Raw genomic sequence first — 22,098 nt, forward strand, 5'->3', positions numbered from 1 at the left:
TCGCTTCGGATATGTCGCTGTACATTTTTATCCTTCGACGTTTCCCCGATAATGAAGAGGAGTATCCGAGGGGGGGAAAAACTTGAAGAGGTAAACTAACCAGCAAATATTTACGGTAGCCTGTGTGCCCTCGTTTTTTTCCCCCTTCCTTCCTCTCTCCTCTCTCCTCTCTCTCTCTTCTTTCATACTAGTTATATGTTCATCCTTGCATGAAACTTGCTCGTTTAATTTCTTGTGCCCTTTTTTTTTTTTTTTTTTTTTTTTTACTCGCCCACGGCGGCGGAACATTACATAGATAGATAGGCAGGTCTGTTTGTGTAACGTGTAACAAAACGGCGTGGAGGAAGCAAAAAAGAAAAAGAAAAACCCGAGGAGGCTTGTGTATCATTTCCTAATAAAATATGGAAAAACGAGAGCGGAGCTGAAGCTGAGAAATGGGGAGCTAAAGAAACTAGCGATACATAATTGAGAAGCAGTGATGAAGGAGCTGCTCTCCCAGCAGTCGTGTTAACTTGTATTCCCCCCTGAACGCCTCTTTTTTCTCTCCAGGGCTCACTATTTTTCCCCTCGTTGGTGGATATTGGTGATAAAGAGGTCATGCCATCCTTTTGCACGGCGCAACACAGGACGTTAATAATTTTCTCGCTTGCCAGAGCGAGCAGAAAAACACTTTTTCGTTTATTTATCGCTCCCCCCCCTCCCTCCAATTTAACGTCACGTAGTTTAAATGTTAAATATCAGGAGAATTACGGCTCCTCTCGGGGAAATAATGAAAAGGGAGGAAGATAAAGAGAGAGAGAGGGGGAAAGGCGATAGCTTAGACACATTTTAGCCTGCAGGAGTCTTGAATATGCTACCTTGGATTGATAATATACGATGTTCCACTTTAAATCGCCTCTGCAGGTTTTTATGCAAAGACATGATAGATTTAACAAACAGCCAATTAAAGTCTAAAATGTTCCCAAATCACTTTCAAGTGTAACCAACTGTTTCAAGGAGGAATGGAAGTAAAGGTGGGCCGGTGTTAAACGCCTCGCAAATGAGGTTAAATATTCATCTTATTTAATTACCACTCAGCCAGTTTATGCCTGTTATAGCGTATTTATGACTTAATAATACCCCGCCGCTGCCGTCGGAGCTATAAGTTCCGATATTATGAGTGTTGGAGGTAAATGATATCAATCCGTCACTGAAGGCACCTTAAGAGGCGGGTCAATTGAGTGAAGTGACAGATCACACAGCCAGTGCCGTGCCTCTTAGAGTGAGCTCATACATAAAGATTGACATGTGCTTTATCAAACCAGAAATCGGATCTTGTCTTTACAGCCAATATTGAAGTTGCTAGGGAGGGCACATTAGTGTAGGTAAGGTTTAATGAGACTCCATTGGATTGTAATCAGCGTCATGTCGGATTCATGTAAACTACAACATTGTAACAAAATGGCGACTGTTTAGGTGACATCAGTAATGCTGGCAACACTGTCATTTATCAGCTCAACTCGGCGGAGCACAACTCTGGGTTTGTTGCGCGCTTGTTGCCGGTTTCTTCCGTCGCGAAAGGACTCGGTGGATGTTTGCGGACGTGCCTCGGCAGCTGTCAGGAAGTGAGCATTGATTATTACGTCCGTCATTAAAAAAAAAAACGCTCGCGCTGATCAGTTTCGTCGCTGCGGACGTCGAGCTGTCAAAAGTCGCGTGCGGACAACTAACGGTTAAACTTTACGTGTGATCTGCTTTTTGTCCTTTTTTTAGCCACTTCGTTTGTTTCAGACTGTGAAGACGTCGCGGTGACATTTTGGGAATTACGTGCTGTAGGAATAACTTGTAAGGGTGGGTTGTTGTTTTTTTTCCCTCTCTCTCTCTCTCTCTCTCTCTCTCTCTCTCTCTCTCTCTCTCTCTCTCTATCTTCATGTCGACAAGAAGGAGTCTGAAAGCGAAAATATGTATCAGTCGAGGTGACTATTTATACTTTTCCCAGAGCTCCGTAGAAGTTTCTAGCTAACGTTAGCTACCTGACGTTGTGGGAAAACTTACTACTTTGCAGAATAGTCTCTTTTTGAAAAGGGGGGCATCTGGTTTGATGTGTGGATTTGTGGTGTCAGACTGTGGATTAAGTCACTCGAATTTCTTTAGCAACCATGACAGCTCTTGCATCTGTTTACGTCCATCTGTTTAACACATCTTAAAAGTCCTGCATTCCTTTAGCTTAGCCTCTGCATCCAGCGTGCTATAAGCTAGTTTATAAAATGTGAATAAGAGGAAGTATTTGACCATTTTTTTTCCCTCTGCTCTTTTCCCTTTTAGATTTGATCTGGGATTCAAGTAAATAAAGCTCCAGGTCAGCTGGTGACTACCCTTGTGGAATTTACTCGTGCCAACTTTTCCTGAAGTTCAGTGTCAGAGACCAAGGATTGAGAAGAAATATGCGGATGCTGTAGTGGAACATAACTTTTTGACCTTACCGAGGATGTGGATGTACACAGTGTTCAGCAGCAGAAAGGGGGAATCTGTATGGATCACATTTTTGTGAGTCTAATTGTTCAACCATGGTAAAACTTGCAAACCCTCTGTACACGGAGTGGATTCTTGAAGCAATACAGAAAATCAAAAGGCAAAAGCAGAGGCCCTCAGAGGAGAGAATCTGTCATGCGGTGGCCACATCGCATGGACTGGACAAGAAGACCGTCCTTGAGCAGTTGGAATTAAGTGTTCATGATGGCTCTATTCTCAAGGTTACAAATAAGGGGAGTGCCTCCTACAAGGACCCAGGAAATCCCGGGAGAGTTGGATCAATCCCGCCTGCAAATGTATCTGTGCCATCAAAGGAATCTATATGGAATTCAAGCGATCTGCGCCATATTGATTGGAATAAAATACTTAAGAGGGCCATCGAGGGCCTGGATGATACCCATGGCTCCTCGCTAAAGAACATCGAGAGGTATCTGAGGAACCAGGATGACCTCTCAAACATTGTTGACAACACTGCTTTCCGGCAGAGGTTACGGCTGGCAGCCAAGCGGTCAGTCAACAACGGCAGGTTGTTAAAAAATGGCCCGCGGTATAAGCTCAGCCATGGCAGTTCGGAGGGAAGGGGCCCCAGGTGTCCAAGCGCTTCCCCCTTGGTCTTGTCATCAGTGACACTCCTCCCTCATGAGCGAGACCAGGTACACACACCTTGGCCGCTTCATCCTCACTCTTTTCCCCTCATGTTACCCTGGGCTTTGGTCTATATGCTGCTGTTTCCCTTAAGAATCATCCCAATCACCACAATAGTAAAATTCCTGCCAAAAATATTCTTATTCATGTTAAATATTAGTGTTGTGGATTACTTCTTATCCAGCTCCAACATGTAGTAAAGCTTTCTTTTGCGAGAGCTAATGACATTTTATGAACCTTTCCATGATTTAATCACTAAGGAGTTTCCAGAAAGTTAAGGGCTCCACTGAGTGGAATTAGCTTGATAGGAATTTTACAATTGTGGTCTTAATCTTTGCAACTCCATCTTGGAAGGTCAGACACAACGCCATCTAGACTGTGTCCTTTTGGGGGCTGTGTTGCTTTTGGTCTCCATAATAAGAGAGCTTGGATAATCAGAAAGTCATGCTGACAGTGTGTGGTAGGCAGTCTGCTGTAGACTTCCCACAGGTTATGTAACTCTAGCCTAATGACCTTAGGGATGTGGCTGGCTGTCTTGTGAGTTAGCAAAGCATTAGTGAACAGATTTGGGATGTTTTATTGGAAATGTGAGCGTAAACTAGTCTTGACAAATTGTGCAGCTGAAATATGTGTGGTTGGACAGAATATCTCAGACTGCATGCAGCTATTATGACCTTTGTGCTAACTGAGATGCCCCAGAGAGGAAATAAAACCATATAAACAAACTTCCAGGTTGCATTGTTTCTGCTGCTTTTGGCACCTCAGGGGTGGTGTCAAGTTTGCAGAGATTGTGTCTCTATTACTGGTGCTTAGCTATAACACACTTTGCCGACAGATTTCTTTAAAATGACAGCATTATTGTAGTTGCATTGCGATTTTAAGACACTGTTAGACACGGGAGGGTGTTTCATGGAAAATAGTTCTCATGTGTGCGGTGTACAGTCATCTCGATAGTTTGTTGTGAAGGCTCCTTGCAGATGGCGTGTTGAGGCTTTATCAAGATGAAGTGCGGTCTAATAGTTTATGCACAAGTTGTGCAGCTGAAGTGGCTAGCAAGCATCAGGCTATAGAGATGTCACCCTGCTCCCCACCAGTTTCACAGTGAATAATCAGGAAGCGACACCTTGAAACTGCAGCCACAACTGTGACTGTGTCTGTGGTCAGGCCAAAAGTGAAACTGAGAACTGTTTAGAGACACAGTGTCCTGCGATGGTTCTCATAGCTGAGGAAGGCCTGCTGTTTTCCATTTGGAACATTTCAACCTATTGCTCCGGGCCTGATGACATCACCTAGCCCAGTCCAGGTTTACCGTTCACTTCAAAGGATGAGACAGCTCTGCCTGTTCAGTTGTTGAAGAACAAGTGTGTGTGTGTGTCTGTGTGTTGAGAATAAGAGATACTTTGAGGTAAAAAAGAGCAGTCTTGGTTTAGAGTTTATTAGATTCTGAAGAGACTCTGGCAGGAACAAAGGCAAGGAATGAGAGTTTTTTTTCCTCCTGCTGCGTTATGCAACCACTTGAGCTCTCTCTCTCTCTCTCTACCAGCAGTTTTCTAATAGGACCCCACCCCCTCACTCAGGACAGCCTGCTCTTTTGAAGCAGCATAATTTCCTGTAATGTACTTAATTTAGAATCCCCGAGTAAATCATCAGCATCTCTTCAGCTGTGTTTGTTTCTCCATTTTTTGCAGTTGCAAATTGCTATTGGTTTAAAATCACCAGGCCTTAGAATATTCCTGATGGAAATTAATTCTCCAGTTCCTGGATTAGACTTCATAGCTCAGTCAGTGGAGACTATGTTATGAAGTGAAGACTTCAGCGGCGAGCATTTCATCAGCAGTGTGCACAGGCTGCATATTAGCACTGATGTCTTATTAATCTCGAGCTTTTTACATTCGTTTTCTTGCTTGTATCTATAATTCTGTCACAGAAATCATATTTGCACTGTTTGTTAGAGCCAAATCAGAGCTCTAAGGCCTTTAAGGATATTGTTTACTCAGTGATTTCAGTTAGCCTCTGCAGGCAACATAATAAGAATGACACAGATGCACTTTTTGTACATGTAACTCTTGAAGAGATCACAACACTGAGGCCTTGTTATGAAACGCCTCTGGCTGCATCTTTTAGCAGTGATAATAACACAGACTGGCTTGTGATAAAGGACAAAAAGCCAACATTTTTCCATTTATTTATACTCGGAGGAAGTGGGATTTAAACTTTGATGAGCCCTAAACTGACAGACTTGGTGCAGTCCAGTTAACAAAACATCGGGGTTACATGTAGGGCTGCAACTAAAGATTGTTTTCATTATTGATTCATCTTTTCAATTGTTCATTTAGGCTGTATAATGTCTGACTGCTCATTACAAGTTTTAACAACCAAAGGTCTCATCTTTGATTTGGTTCTTTTGTCCAATCGACAGTCGACAGAGATCCAAGATATTCCAATTTTACAGCGATATGAAAACAAAGAGATCAAGCTGAAACCAGAGAATGTTTGGCATTTGATTATAGCTTAGCTATAAATGACCTAAATGATATAGTTATATCTAGTTAATTCAACTTAAGCTGATGCTTATTTCACTGTTAACAAACAATAAATGCTTTACAAACCATTCATTAAACAATGGTTTATTGTAAAGTTGTAACTGGTATGTATAATAGTTCGTAAGTACTGTGTAGTTCATCTATAAACATTATTTGGGTGGCTGTGACTGATGTTTATAAACTTTTACAATTGCAGGGCTCCAGGGTGCAACAATTTTGGTTGCACATGCGCCCAAAAATCTGTCAGAAGTGACAAAACATTTTCATTGGTGGGTCTAAACAAGACAAAAAATAGCCTGTAGAAATATTTTTTAACAAACACAAACTTGGTATTTAGACAGTTGCCTTTGAACTAATATATGCCTAGAAAACATTTTCTTCATTTATATAATGTAATAGGAATTTGATTTAAATTTACTATTGGGTGAACCTAAATAAAAGTTTAGGTGCACCAACGTAACCAGTATAAAAAGTTCATCTGGAGCCCTGCATTGCTTAATAAATTGTTTACAAAGCATTTCAGTGTTTAACAGTAAAATATCTATTAACGTAAGTTTAATTTAACTATAAATGTAGCCATTTATTAATGATGGTTATTATAAAGTGTTACTGAATATGACCAGGCCTGTTCAACAAGATTGTACTAATTACAGTTACAGAATGTGTTAATTTTTCTTCCATAACAATAGACCATATGAAAATCACTGATTACCTCTGAGCCGCTGTGTTATATCCTACAGGTGCAGCCCCCTCACACACAAGCATTTCAGCGTTTTTTTATGTCCATAATCGCAGCTCTGTGAGCAGCAGTCAGCTCCTAATGCCAGTGCCTGCTTGCAAATATTGACCTGGCAGGTTGGAAAATAGAGTAATCATTGATGTGGCAGTAAACTGCTTCCCCTCACCGTAACAACTAATTGATACAACAGCCAGGAACAATGACCAAAATCCCTGCTGCATCCTTGCTGAATTTCCCTCCTGGGGTTCAGCTCAATCATGTGGCAGGCAGGTTGAAAGGATGCTGCTGTCTTGTGTTTGTTGACGGATGAAAAAAAAATAGATCTCCCTTTAATTCAGCGGCAGGTCAGGAGGAGGTCACGACCAATAGAGATTTGGAGGTCGCAAATTTTGTTGAGGTCAGGATGCTGATGTGCGTCATAGAAACCAGGAACTAATTATGGGCATCCCTAGAGTGCCCTTCAAAGCACCGGTCAATTGACGAGGACTTAGTGTGTAAACTGATGATGAGGTGGGTTATTTATGCCCACACCCGGTGAGTGTTATTTTCCTTTAAGAACGTCCTCTCGAGCAGGAAAAGAAAGGTGGCAGCAGTTTGTTTGATGCTCCTCTAGAGGCTGGTGTATGTGATCTCATATTTTAAGGGACAGCCACATTACGTCAGCGGGAGTTTAGTCTGGTCATGATTTCAGCTTGCGATTGGTTTTGACTGGCTTTAAGTCTTCTCCTCTGTGAAATCAGCCTCTCTTCATTGTGAGTGATCAATGGGGAAATCCTCTTAAACCTTGTGCTCATATTTTACTTCTTCTGAACTTAACCGTAAGCCCTTAAATGAGTGTTTGTTCTGAGACTTGCAACATTTACAGTGGATCATGGCGGCAACAATGAGAGCATGTTTTATTATTGAGGTAATTTGATTACATGCTGGTTAATCCTTTCAGACTGGAGTGCAAGCTTTAAGAATTGGATTAAGCCCTTAAACTATGATTACTAAGATCACTTACCCATTCAGATGTAATGGATAAAGGAGGTGGATCTCAAACGCAGCGTATCTCTGAGGATGAGACTCATTTATTATTCATTTCTAGTCTGTGAGAAGTCAACTCTTTTTTTCTTTCTCTGAGCTCATGCTTCTAGTTCATATTTTTCTGGCTCTTTCATTAAAGCACACTCTGGTTTCATCGTCCTGCTTTAACCAACAATATGTCCACAGTGATCTCAAAAATCCCGGCAGGATAAAATGTCCGAAAACAAACAGGCTTTCAAGCACTTCATACACAGCCTGTGCCCGTTTGTGTTTTTTAAACAGTTTGTCTCTGTTTGTGTTCCCACCCAGCTCCGGGTTGACCCCATCCCAATATGCAGTTTCTGTCTTGGAACGAAAGAGTCAAATCGGGACAAGCGGCCAGAAGAGCTGCTGTCCTGTGCAGACTGTGGGAGCAGTGGTAAGTCGCCTTGTGTAACGCTTCAGTTCTTGGATGTTCTCACAAGCTATAACATACTGTCGTCTGGACAAAACCATTGTATGTGTATGTTAGCAAAGGCTCACAAGCAACAGTGTGAATTTATATGATGAATAGAAGTGGGAGATATAATATCACAGTATGGCATATACATGCAAAATCCCATGTGAAATATTAACACTTGTTTTGATGCAATGATCTAGATTGAATCAGACAAAAGCTCTTCATATGTGTTCAACAAAATCTGCTTTTTAAGGCCAATGCCGTCAATGATATCAGGGAATAAAAAATAGATAATCGAGAATTATATAAAAAATCCTGATCCCTCAGATGTGGTTAACAAACACATTTTTTTATTTTACCAGGAAGTCCCATTGAGTTCAAGATCTCTTTTATATGAGAGACGTGGGCAAGGTAGCAGCTGTACAAAATCCCAACATAATAAAATGTAACATATGAAACATCATATCCACAATAAAACAGGAGAACAGGTGTTTAAACACAGTGGCCTCTCAAGAAAATCATCCACATGCCGCCTTCACCACATTCCGAATGACATCCTTAAGTTCATCATTTAAATTCAGATCTCTTTCCAAGTTATTTCGTGTTTAAGGTGCATAGTATGAAAATGCAGTTTCCTAAATCTGTCAAAACCCTAGGTACATTAAAAAGCAAACACTTTGAGGAGCGTAGCTGGTAATTCGTAGTGCTGATACGGAGGAGGGTACAGAGGTTAAGAACAAAACAGACCCCAAAATGGAAACCCCTCTGGGACACTTTCAGTTAGCACAAGAATGTCAGATTTGAGGCCCTCTGCATTTGTAACCGTTACGTAACAGAGGACAGTTTTATCAGCGGATATTGGACAACATATACGCTGATACTGATATATATGTGATAGGCCAATATTGGCCAGTAAAATCAGTCAGGCTTTTTTAAAAACTTGAATTAGCTTTGAATCCTTCATTTGGTAAAGATGCAACATGAAAAAAAATCAAAAATGACAATGATATTGAGTTATTGCCCTGTTATAAGAAGAAATTGTAATTGAAGAATTGCGTTTAGCTTTAGCATTTAGAGCTAAAGTATGATATGGTGCATTTTCTGGAAATAGTCGGCCAAAATGTTTTTATAACTGCATGAAAATGTCTGTTCCTTGCCTAAAATACCTAAAAATCTGTGTACTGACACAAACATTCTGCAAATCCAACATTTTCGTAAAGGATTCCTGCCTTTATGATTCTGTTGATTTGCCAGATAATAAAACCAGAGATATCATAGCTACCTCAGAAAAATTCAGATTGTTGACACATTTCTGTTATCTATCAATATACAGTGTAGTAGCATAACACCCAGTCCTTGTAGCAGCAGTTCTCAGCATCAGCGAGGCAGATGTCACATTCTTGTTCCACATTTCTCACTTCCCTTTAAGGGATTTAATGGAAGAACAATGTTCAAATTGAGTGGCTGGAGGGATCCAAATTGCTTGCAACCCTCATCGGGCTCAAGAAGGGCAGATGCTCCATAAGTGGCTGTTAGAATCTGAAATCACCCAAGTCATTTTCCCTCAATTCAGATTCTCCTTATAGAGCAGCACCAAGCACAGCGGATCAAAGATCAACCCTTTTCCCGCTGCAGATTGGTGGCATTTCCTTTACTGTTCTTTTGTTCCATACAAAACTGCTAACCCCCCATAAAATTACCTCTGCCAAGGAGTCATTTATGTTTGAACAATTATTTTAAATGCCGTAAGGAATTGTTCTCCTGGTGACATTTTTATAGCACAAATTTGACTAAGTAGCGTCGAGGTGGTTTTCATTAACCGCTCGTAGTGTACACAAATTGTGCTCTCACTGTAAAACAGCTGTTTTACAACCATGAGAGGGAGCCGGGTGAGAGAGAAGGCAAGCTTTTACATGACTTTCATGGATCGGCTTCCATTAGAATGAGTGCAGCTACTGTTTCTGCCTCATTAAGATCAAATTATCTGTAATTAGCGGCTCAGATGTTTGATCATACTGTTTTTAGACACAACTTGTGGCAGGGGGGAAAAAGTGTTGTGGACATACAGGCACACCATTGTTTCTGATGAGGTAATGTGTTAATATTTAACCATACTGTGTGAATAAATAGAAAGCCTCTGGCTACGTGACACCGTCAACACTGGTAAAACTCCTAATATGCACTTTCGATTGCTTCTGAAGGGCATCCATCATGTCTGAAGTTCTCCCCCGAATTAACCTCAAATGTGAAGAGATTACGATGGCAGTGTATTGAATGCAAAACCTGCAGCTCCTGTCGAATACAGGGGAAGAATGCTGTAAGTATCACAATGCATACATCTTATCACTACCATTTTCAGTGTTGTTGGCTTGGAGGTAGATGTCATTTTGTGCATCCCTGAGGATTTGTTGGTTTTCCCTCAGATTTGTTAAAGCCTCTCTTGTGCAGGAAAAAGATTTTAAATGACGGGTGTGTGTGTGTGTGGGGGGGGTTTAAACGTATGCGACAGGGACGTCCCTCAAACATGCCTGCTGTTCCCTTTCAGGATGAGATGCTATTCTGCGATTCATGTGATCGGGGCTTTCACATGGAATGCTGCGACCCACCGCTTTCAAGAATGCCAAAAGGTGAGGTGTTTACACTGTCTGGCTTCTCTGTTTCCCTCTCTGCTGTCATTTCAAAGCCTTTTCTTCACACACGGCCGTATGGGGCTGTCACTCAGCACACAGAGAGGCAGCGGTGGCTTATTAGGAGCTTTGCATGCATATCAAATTATTTCAGCATCCCTGGGGAGATTTGCTATCTCTGGATTACAGTACTGACCCTACAGCGAGGCTTGTAATGGTGGTGCACGTACTGTGGTAGGACGTTTGGCAGGCAATTCATACAAGTCACATAGCTTTGCTCAACAAGCTGACACGAAGTCTATTTCACTGGACAGAGAATTGACCCAATGTTTTTCTTATGGATTTTCACTTTGTGCTGAGTAATTGATTGTCATTGTGAGCTGGTGGGAGTCTCGCCAGCTCTCGGTATTAAAGGAAATGTTTCAAATGAACGTACTGTATGTCCTCTGAATTGATGAACCCACCCTAAACGGTACTCTCTGTGTTTGGACACCCTCCAGGAACCTGGATCTGCCAAGTCTGCAGGCCGAAGGAGAATGGGAAGAAGCTGCTGCACAAGAAAGCCGATCAGATCAAACGTCGATATGCAAAGCCAATCGGAAGGCCCAGAAATAAGCTCAAACAAAGAATGTAAGTGTGCAATAACCTCAATATTAGTACTTTATTAAAGGAACATTTCTACTGGTTATAATAACATTGTATTTGTTGTACTCGCAGTCAATTGTTAAGGTTTTGTAATGTGGTGACATTGCTGAAAAGAAGTCAAAACCCCAAATTAATATCACAACAGTTTACATACAGAGTTTCTGGATCAACTTTGACCTACAGATGTCGTGTGTTTCCAAATCTGAGCAATTACTTTTGTACGTTCAGGCTGCAACTATAGATTCATTTTATTGTCAATTAACCTGTCGATTATTTTCTTAGTCAATGGGTTAGTTGTTTGTCTATAAGATAAAATGGTGAAAAATGTTAATCATTGTTTCCGAAGCTCAAGATGACTTCTTCATATGACTTATGTCATTCACAACAAAAATGATATTTAGTTTACTGTCACAAGGCAGTAAAGAAATCAGAAATCTTCACAATAATTAATAATTCTGTCAAATCAAATCAAAATAGCTGGTGATTAATTTCATAGTTGAGTCGAAGGCAACATGCACACCACCTTTTATGTCTTGAGAAAAGATCTTTGTGACCAATACGTCAACTTTTTTTTGAGTAAATCATTGCAGAAGTACAAAAAGAAAATGTGTGTAGGAATAACTATTTTTCATTGGATTAATTTGATAGTTGATAAGTAATCCATTAATCGTCGCAGCTCTATTGGCATACAGTGTTGTCATAACAGATTCAGATTATAAAGTAAGACCGTTATAAACTGGAATTATCTTTCACAGAGAAAAACAACACACTGAGCAAACAATAATTAAATGCAAGTGGCGGTGAAATCTTCTCTTCTCATCAAAATTAATTAACATTTATTTACTTAAGCACAACTGAACTTCACACAGTTTTTGGAATGCAAAATGTGTCGATTGCTCCCAAAAAACACTTGTTACTCATGCAGAAATAAAGAATGAATTCTAGAGATCTGGGGTGCAGTCTGCAGTAGTGGAAGATCAGCAAAATTTAATTAAAATATCAAAAATAAGAGTACTCATTATTCAGAATGGCCCCTTAGATAATGCATAATTGATGAATGAGTGTGTAAGCAGCACTTTAATATCGTAACTGTTAGAGGTGAAGCTAAGTTTAACAACTTCATATATTGTTGGTGGGTTGATTTCTAACGTTGCATCATATTTAAGAAGTTGATCACATCCTTTGTCAGTACTGTATATGTAAGATTAATGGAGCAGAGTTAAAAGTACTAGTTGAAAAGAAGTATAAAATAGCATAAAATGGAAATACAAGCACCTCAAAATTGCACTTACATACAGTACTTGATCTTTGTTTTCCTTGTCTTGGCAGGTCTCTAACCAGTGGTGACGGCTCCATGGTAGCACTTGGAGGAAGGGGGTCACCTGGTAGGGGTCAAAAGATTACCGTCTGTTCCACACCTTCATCTGGTCATGCTGCATCTGTGAAGGACGCCAGAGACAGATTGGCTGTTGCAGACCCCTGTTGTGCGGTCGACGCCACCCAATTCACCACTTCCACCCCCACCACCACTCCCCCCCTCACGCCCACCTCCACCCCAGCTACACTCACCGTTAACAAGAAAACCAAAGGGCTTATCGATGGGCTTTCCAAATTCTTTACCCCTTCCCCCGTGGGCCGTCGCTCGCGAGCTGTAGCCGTAGAGTCGCCCGCCAGACAGTTAAGCTCTAGAGACAAGGGTCCGCCCAAACTGTCCCAGCCACCAGAGCCGTTTGCCTTCGCTGCTGACGCCACGCAAAAGATAACCCCCTCGTCCTCTGCCCTTCCTCCCGCTCCCACGTTGCCGGGCCTTAGCCCGCCCTCGCTGGTGTCCAGCAGCTCCACCTCTGCTAATTCACCCCAGAGCTCCTCCAGCCAGTCTAGTGTTCCTTCCCTGAGTAGTCTGTGCAATAGCAGCCAACTTAAGGGACTATTTGACGGACTCTCTCACATTTTTACTACTCAGGGACAGTCGCGGAAAAAGCGACTACCTTGCTACGCGCCGCCTAAGCGCATGCACCATAAGCAGGATTCTCCCCATGCGTCCAAAACGGGGCCCCAGCGCCTTGGAAAGAACGAGTTTAATAAAAATAGGTTACACTCCACATCTGCTGGGCCAGGCCGGCCCAGAGGACACCCATTTAAGATGGTCAGTCATTTCAAACGTAACCCCTTCCTTAAAAAGCACAGGACACTAGGCAGGCTGAGGTATAAAGTGAGCCCTCAGAAGGGAGCCCCCTCGCCAGGAAAGGGAGACTTGACAGACGGAAGAATTAAGCCTGAGAATAATCATGGTAAGCAAGGCTCGAAACTCCAGCCAAGACCTGCGTCTCCACACCTTTAAGCTTCTTCTTTATTTTTTTTAAAGCTTGACACTCGCAGTTATTTTTTTTTCCAGACTAGAGCTAATCTTTTCTTTGAGAAGACACCCTCAACATTCTAACAGACTACTAATCTTCTGCCTAATTTGAATTCTTTTAGTTTCTTAACCCAGTTTCGTTGCGTTTTGACTTGGCTGCGGAGTTTACGTGGCTTCCATCCTCTCGCCCGTTGGCTTTTGTCATAGTGCATGGCCCACTAACTCCCTCATGTTGCTCCTTGCTCTGTCCTTGACCCCTCTGCAGTAGTGCTCACATTGTGATCACTACCTAGCAGAGGCTGTAGTCCCATCAGCACTCTTCCTCATCCCACCCTCACTCTTGAAATCTCTGTCTCCACTCAACCTCACTTCCAGCGGTCATTAGACACATACAACCCAGTGATTCACCCACCCAAGTTGACTCAGAGCTGACATGATGATTATAGCCAGAAGTGCACTAACCCTGACATTTCACTGTCTTCAGGAGTGGAGTCACAGTTTAAAAAAAAAAAATAACACGTAGGAAAAACAAATGGATATATGTTTCATCCAGTTCTAAACAATATGCTGCACAAACACTACTTATCCCAACAGCACATTCCCATAAATATGTTAATGACACATCACGTCCACTTGTAATGGGTTTTTGTTTTGGTGGTTAAGTCATGGTGTTGATGTCTTTCATAGAATTACTGCCTGCTTTCCGACATCAGTTGCTTTTCATGTCGACACTCGCTCCCTTCACCGCATCTGCTTCTTCATTCATGGGAAACTGTCTTGGTGGATGACTAAGCACATGAAAGCAGTTACGCAATTAGAGTGATTTAGTTTCACTTCATTACATTAGGGATTTTCATATAAACATGCAAAGATGATACATTATGAAATTCCTCCGAGACACGGCCTCAAACAGGCTCAGCAGCAGTACTCACAGTATAAGCACATTTGCATAGAATGCATTTATGAGATTATTCAGCCACGGCTGCTTCAAACAGGCCAGTGCTGATGTGCGATCTGATGTGTTGATGTCGTGTTATTGTGCCTGTAACAGGCCACAACGGGGAGCTGCGTGTGAAGCAGGAGGCCCGAGCCGACTTTGCGGCCATGTCGAGAGACCACGTCACAGAGGAGGACATTGAGACGTTCACACATGTGCAGGAACTTGCAGCACAGGTGAGAAATCTTATTAGAAATCAAATTTTTTTTATTGATAACTTCAAGTTAAACAAGGTGTTTGATAAGGTCTTCTGATGACATCTAAGAGGTTACATCTTATTGTATATGTACAGATTGGTGACAAAATAAATGCTAAACCAACATAAAGTGTCACCATGTGCCGCCACAACAGTTTCAGTACCCTTGGCATTGATTCTCCAAAAACATACTGGAGGGATGAAACACCCTTCTTCCAGCAGATATTCCCTCATTTGGTGTTTTGATGAAGGTGGTGGCAAGCACTGTTCAACACATCAGTCCCAAATCTCCAATAGGTGTTCAGTTAGGTTGAGATCTCGGCTCAAACCATTCAGTGAGTCTTAGTCGTGCCCTACAGATGGGGAAATTGTCATCCTCGAAGAGACCACTCTAATCAGAATAGAAATGTGTGATTGTAGAATAAAGGTGATCACTTAAAACACTTCCCTGTAGGGGGAAAAGTGGAACCAACCATGCTAGCAAAATGCCCCCCACAGCTGAACAGAGCCACCGTTTGTTATGTTAATTAATTTATCATTTATTCAGGTTTTTCCTTTAATTTATTACCCATCTGTGTATATACAAAGCCAGATCATCTGTTGTTTTACATATTTTTCAAATCAAACTTAAGATAAAGTTAAAGATAGTTTTTTAAAATGATGATTGCAGCCAAATCCATGTGATCACTTTTTATGCTAGCAGCTAAAGGTATTTTAAAGAGATATACATTGTTTGCCATACATTTACATAAAGGTATAATGTAACAAAATATCTGTCAACTTCTGTTTCAAATATTTAATTTTCTCATTGGCAATCTCTTGACAATATTACAAAATTTAAGCACAGAAGTTACAGAAATTGTCCCTTTTTTGCAGTCACAAAATATTGTGTTGTGTTCCTCCAACAGAACTTTCTCAATCAGACCCGCAAGTTTGTAGTCTTAATCTAACTTTATTTATTTAGGATAGAGGTGGATGACAAGGACATAATGAATTATCTCAGCATTACCTTGATTTACGATATGTACTCTTACGGTTTCAATGCACTTTGAGACAAATTTAAACTCTTGTTCATGCAGTTTTTTTAATGTATTGCTATTCTGAAAGCTATTAGATCCGATGCTAACTCAGATATTAGAAGGGACTTAAAGATTATATGTCATTTCAGAATTTAAGGTCTTTATAGTGACAGATTTTGGTCAAATTTCATCTAGCTTTTGTTTAGACATGAGATCTGTGGACCACAATTGTAATATGAGCCATTATGGACTGGTAATTAGAGGCATGGTAAGGGTGAATTATCTGGGATAACACATTTATCCATTTGTTTCCATTTGATCTTTTCACAGAGAACTGGATCTCTGATGAACACAGACTCCGTGCGATGCCCTGCCGTCATTGAATTTGGGAAGTATGAGATCCAAACCTGGTACTCGTCGCCTTACCCGCCTGAATATTCGAGGTAATGCTGCTTTCACGTTGCAAATAATGCCAGTTTCTGTGTTATTAAAATTGCATTTTATGTGACTGTTTGTTTCAATGTCGCTGGAGTACAAACCACAGCTGTCCCTTTTGTCTCCGTCAGATTACAAAAGCTTTATCTGTGCGAGTTCTGTCTGAAGTACATGAGAAGCAAAAACATTCTCCAGAGACACACAAAGAAGTGTGGCTGGTTCCACCCGCCAGCCAATGAAATCTACAGAAAGGACGACCTTTCCGTATTTGAGGTCAGCTTCCCTTTACAGCAATAAAGCAATAACTGTATGCTGCATGAGATTCCACTGAATGGGTTCTGGGAGGAGGAGGGAAAAATGGGAGCTGTTTGAACAGTGTCCTCTTGCTCTTTTTATTCCGTGTTTAGGTTGATGGAAATGTCAGCAAACTATTCTGCCAAAACCTCTGCCTGTTAGCCAAGCTTTTCCTGGATCACAAGACCTTGTATTATGATGTGGAGCCTTTCCTCTTCTACATACTTACAAAGAATGATGAAAAAGGCTGTCATCTTGTGGGCTATTTCTCCAAGGTAAGAATTACAGAGTGATTATATGGGAAATGAAGGAATATACCGCACATCATTTATGAATAGTGATACTGATACAGTAAGACTTAACTGTTATATGTCCATTTTTGTAACGTGGATTTTACTACCACAGTGAGGTCGATTAATTGATTAGTCAAGATAAAATGCAAAATATTTGTTGGTTAAGCTTCTGGAGTGTATGGATTGTTTGTTTTTGTCTGTTTTCAATCATTGTAAATTCATTATCCTCATAGGCTGTTACCATTAGCTGTGTTTCCATCTAATTCTCATGCAAATTCGAAGCATACTTTTAAAAATTTTGCGTAAAAAAAAAAAAAAGGCGGGGGGAATTAAGTGCGTTTTCATCATCTGGTTTGGAGTGAATAAACTAGGCTATGCAAATTGTAGTTTTGGCCAAATAATCTATCAAATTATTCTCTGTTTATGTAATAAAAGAAGAAGAGGTTGTGAACCAGAAACAAAACCAGTTGTTTTCTAACTGCCATAAAAACCTCAAAGAGAAGAAGAAGAAGAATACTAATCAGTTGGTTGGTTTCTTCTTCTTCTTCTTCTTCTTCTTCTACTTCTTCATCTTCTCTTTCTCTCAAAGCAAAAACAGTTGATCTGTTATGTTAGATAAATGTTCGCTATGTCAGAACTTATTCGGGAAAAGTGTTTTCCATATCCTATTAAGCATATAATCTTTTTTGAAAAAGAAAAAAAATTAACTCAAGCGAACATGTAAACATCTTTGCAAAATGGTGGAAGTTTTGCGAATCGTGCCGTTTTAATCAACCTCTTCTAATGCCATACTTCAAAATGCACATGGACATAATGGAAACACAGCTATTGATTATTATGAAATTTAATAAGAAACAATCAAGTAACTAAGAAATAATTGCCAGATTAACCATAAAAGATGATTAACATTTATTGTGGCCATGATTCAGAACATAGTGAAACTTTCCAGTGAAAGCTCATCACCCTGCGTGTGTGTGGCGTGCGTGTGCACGTGCACAGCTTTAGACAAGGACAATGGCAGGTGCAGTAAATTGCCAGCTTCAGCAGAGCTCTGACATACTTGATCTGTTTCTCCTTCCCTCAGGAAAAGCTTTGCCAGCAGAAGTACAATGTCTCCTGCATAATGATCATGCCTCAGTACCAAAGGCAAGGATTTGGAAGGTTCCTTATTGATTTCAGTAAGTTCCTTAATGCGTTTTTAGACCACTGAACTGAGTTTTTTTTTTATTATTCATTGGTCTTTACAAACACTTTCAGATTAAGGGGTGAATTTGTAGCTTGTGGCAAGGTGCTGTTATTTGGTTAAGGCTTTGAAGTAGCCTAATCAAGAGCATTCATGTACAGTGCTTAGGCAATCACCAAGATTAGGAGCGAGAAACATTACATTCTGGCTGCATACACTATTTGACAGCCAATAGTGTTTCACCCAAGCATCGCTTCAAGAGCTTTTTCATGGAAAAATACCCCATTTCTCTTCTTCACTCGTGATGAGGTGTAGATACTGCTTTTATGTTTTAGACCAGTAAATGCATCACATACAATATTTAAAGCCTTGCGGTCCACTTATGAAAACAGTTGCTGCCTTGAGTGGATTTCTGTGTTTAGGCAGGCAGGGTTTTTTTTTTGTCATTATAGGCGTTTTATTGTTTTCGGGAGTTGTCTCTATGCCGAGTTTGTGTGTGATGAAGAGAAGGAAAAGGGGAGCGAGCGCAGGGTGGGCGGGCGGTAATGGAGCATTTGATTTCCTGTTCACTTTGGGAGCCATTGAGACACAGAGATGCAAGAGGATCTGTGATATTGAGAGTGTGCTGATAACAAAGACAGGGATTAAGGGAGATTGAACACAGCTGAGTTCTGAGCTCTTTGAAGGCTTTATTGGAAAATGTAGCTTTGGAGCTGGAAGTTGTTTAGATTAAGATTTTCTGTTATATTGGATTGTATTAGAGGAACACTTTGTCTCAGGTAGCTCTGAGAGCAGAGCATTAGTGGGTGCCTGTGTGAAAAATGATCTCTTTCAAATCATAATTCAAAGGACGCTGAGTAGCTCTTTTGTATCGGCTTATTAATGATAATATACTTGTAAAATGGCACGGAATGAAATATGACTTTTTTCAATTAATTTATTTGAATATTCATCGCTAAGTGTTTGTTATCACAGGCTGCTCTTCTTAGCTTTAGTAATGAATATTGTCATGATTACTGGAATATTATGTGTTCACTGTTTGGTGATTAGATTTGCTTGTTTGGTTCTCGGTAGTGGGTGCACATTAAAAGGCATTAATTAATTTCATGCCGCTCATAATGGATGACCCTTGACAGGGCTGCTATAAAACTAATTACACACAGATACATATTAGTATTAGGTTTTTTTTTCTCCTGTTCGTTATCGCTCCTAAGTGTAGTCTCTTGTGAGCAATGACATCCAGCTGCTTCTCTGTTTCGCTCTGTCGCTTTGTTTCCTCTTTACTCCCCTCGTTCAACCTCCTTTGTTGCCCTTGCCAGCATGTATCATAGCTTCTGACAGAGGTTGAAGGAGAGAAAAACTGATTGCCTCGCCTCCCTTTATACTATTTGAAGGTGAAATCCCAACCAGGGTTCGGTGTCACATCCTTACATGAATATGAAATCCATAAGGGAGGGGGTGTAGGGACTCAATTGCAATCTGAAATAAACGCAGCAGCAGCAGCCTCCAGCTTGACTAAAGCATTTTGTTTTTGTTTGAATCTTGTCTTTTTAGGTTACCTTCTCACCAGGCAAGAAGGACAAGCCGGCTCCCCGGAGAAACCGCTGTCAGATCTGGGTCGCTTATCCTACCTGGCATATTGGAAAAGTGTCATACTGGAGTACCTTTATAAGCACCCAGATAAACACATCAGTGTTAAAGGAATAAGCAGGGCCACTGGGATGTGTCCACATGACATCGCCGCTACTCTCCAGCAGCTCGGCATGATTGACAGACAGGATGGCAGGTCAGTTTCCGAGCCGCAGTCTCCTTCAGCCTGTGCCGCCGCTTCTGTATGCCGTCTGACTTATCCAGGCCAGCGGATATTTTTAACAGCATATCCATTAATGCTGCTGAATATTGACAGAAGTAAGTCAGGTTAAGCACCCCCAAGGACATGGAGCACCTGCTATCCCAAAGAGCTCGTCTTTGTGCTCGTATTTAACCACACATCACCTTCTGTCTCTTAGCGCTTCACACTTCTGTGCCTGGCTTTTCTCATTGTGACCTAGGATCGTGTTGATCAGACGAGAGCGATTGATCCAGAGGCACATGGACAGCCTGAGGGCTAACCCACGCCGGAATGAGGTGGACCCCGACGCCCTGCGCTGGACGCCTTCCACAACTCTCAACGCCGTCCTGTCTGAGGAGGAGAGGGAGGCAGAGATGGATGTATGTTCCCTCGCTCATTTAGGGCAAACTAGTTATTTGTTTACACTTGCCAACAATGCTGTTATTGGATGTTTGTTTGATTAGCTGGAGAGTTCAAAGAGAGGCCATTAAAGGGAAACGCATTCTCACTGTCAGCAGGCATCTAATGTTGTGCAAAATTGCCCTAAATCAGCTCACTACATAATTGATAGTGCTGAATATTCCATGAAATGCAATCTTTCCACGGTTACTTAACGGAAATGTTTCCTCCATGACGGGCAGGCATCCAATCAGGACGCTGTTCTTATTATCAGGAGGAACCTACAGTGATTCATTTGTCATGATGCTAATTCCAATCTCTTGTTTTCCCATTAGCCTCATTGCTCAGATGTTGGAGCCGTGCGTGCGCCTTTCCCAGAGATAATGCGTCTTGTCTGTTTAATTACCAGGCTGAGCGGCTGAAGGAGCAGGCCAGTTGCTGGGAGAAGGAGGAGAGGGAGGGCTACATGATGACTCACAGCAGCAGGCAACCTCTCACGAAGGTCCACTGCAAGGTTCCCTACAGGACCTATGAACGCCGCCCCACGCTGTCCTGGACCAGGCGCATCCAGCAGTCGCAGGAAGTGAGCGATGACGAGGCCGATGACGACGACGACGATGATGAGGATGATTCTGATGGCTCTGATGGCTCACCACCCATCCTGACAAAAGCCCATGCAATGCTCGCAGCCAAGAGAAAGGTGACTTTTATTGTTTGTTGTTGTGAATCATGCTCCTTTTGCATCACCACAAGTCCCCCAGCGGGATTATCTCATTGATTATCTTGAGTTTTATTCGAGGACAAAGTGGAATTAAATGTATATCATTAGGTGTTTTCCTTCATTAGGGGCCATGTTGTGTACTCTGGTGAGATGGAAAGGTTTGATAAATATTCATGAATTCAGTGGAGGGTTCAGTGGCTTCCTCCTGTCATCTGGAGCCTCCCTGTGTGCCTGCAGCTGTAGATAATAGATTGTGTTTTCACTGCTGGTGTCGAGACTGTGCAGGCTAAACCTTGTACTATTGTCAGTGGTCATGGTTAATTTACTACCCTCCTCTGTGCTTTTCACATCTGTTCTGTCTATATGGCACTGCCCCCTTGTGCTGGAGATAATATTACAGCCGGGTGCATGATGTCAGGGAGACCTTTTCAACAAAAATAGTGTGAGAACCAGAACAGAACGACACTGGCTGTTCGAGTTTATTTAGTGCATTAGTTACAGTATTGATTTCACATTCTTCTTGTGAAGGATTTCGGAAAGGCGAGCGGTTCAGTCAGAGGCAGCCGGTGGGAAACAACTGGAGAATGTAAAATATAGACTGTGGTTTCTGCTTACTCTGCCTGTCTCATTTGTGGTTTTCCACACCAGGCTGCATTGCTCAAACATTTAGTCTCACAGTGTGGTTTTAACATTTTACATTTAGCACAAAAGCCTGAATGAATTCCTGCTATATCCACATAGAGGTCATCCACCTAGTGCCCTAGTTTTCAGTTTTTACAAAACTACTCTGCTCTGATGGAGGTTTTATTCTGTTTTTCACTGGTTCCTCTTTTATTTGTGTTTCAGAGAACCATTGTGCTCAAGAAGAGAGGGCGTAAAAGGAAGAGAATAAACAGCAGTGTTACAACAGAAACCATCTCTGAGACAACTGAGGTGCTGAATGAGCCGTTCGAAAACTCAGAGGATGAGCGACCTATGCCCCTGTTGGAGCGCACCTGCAGAGTGGGCGAGATGGAGGAAGAAGAAGAGGAGGAGGAGGAACAGGAGGACAAGACACCGATTACACCAATGAAACGCCGGAGAGGTCGCCCGAGGCTGGAGAAAAATGCACAGAAAGACAATCTTGAACACTGGAATGAAGGTATTTGCATCTTGATGGTTGTAAAAATACTCTGTATTACATCATTTCTCATGAATTT

The 22,098-nt window shown here is 41.5% G+C and overlaps 1 protein-coding gene across 3 annotated transcripts in view; it reads left to right on the forward strand.

Annotated features, from left to right (window-relative positions):
- Window positions 1–22,098, forward strand: part of kat6b (K(lysine) acetyltransferase 6B) — a 26,301-nt gene continuing 4,203 nt past the window's right edge. The window contains exons 1-17 of one of the 3 annotated variants that reach the window (XM_073489234.1): window positions 1,460–1,604; window positions 1,753–1,830; window positions 2,305–3,164; window positions 7,774–7,882; window positions 10,105–10,220; window positions 10,449–10,530; window positions 11,031–11,160; window positions 12,505–13,466; window positions 14,583–14,704; window positions 16,074–16,186; window positions 16,310–16,451; window positions 16,586–16,747; window positions 17,850–17,943; window positions 19,503–19,734; window positions 20,000–20,159; window positions 20,588–20,878; window positions 21,746–22,040. In XM_073489234.1, the coding sequence (XP_073345335.1) occupies window positions 2,547–3,164; window positions 7,774–7,882; window positions 10,105–10,220; window positions 10,449–10,530; window positions 11,031–11,160; window positions 12,505–13,466; window positions 14,583–14,704; window positions 16,074–16,186; window positions 16,310–16,451; window positions 16,586–16,747; window positions 17,850–17,943; window positions 19,503–19,734; window positions 20,000–20,159; window positions 20,588–20,878; window positions 21,746–22,040 (3,628 nt within the window). In that variant the 5' untranslated portion in view covers window positions 1,460–1,604; window positions 1,753–1,830; window positions 2,305–2,546. Of the gene's footprint in view, window positions 91–1,459; window positions 1,605–1,752; window positions 1,831–2,304; window positions 3,165–7,773; window positions 7,883–10,104; window positions 10,221–10,448; window positions 10,531–11,030; window positions 11,161–12,504; window positions 13,467–14,582; window positions 14,705–16,073; window positions 16,187–16,309; window positions 16,452–16,585; window positions 16,748–17,849; window positions 17,944–19,502; window positions 19,735–19,999; window positions 20,160–20,587; window positions 20,879–21,745; window positions 22,041–22,098 lie in introns of those variants that run through there. The other 2 variants (XM_073489235.1, XM_073489236.1) reach the window with 2 other exon arrangements.

This window comes from Pagrus major, chromosome 20 (genome assembly GCF_040436345.1).
Source record: "Pagrus major chromosome 20, Pma_NU_1.0".
NCBI classification, from domain to species: Eukaryota; Metazoa; Chordata; class Actinopteri; order Spariformes; family Sparidae; genus Pagrus; species Pagrus major.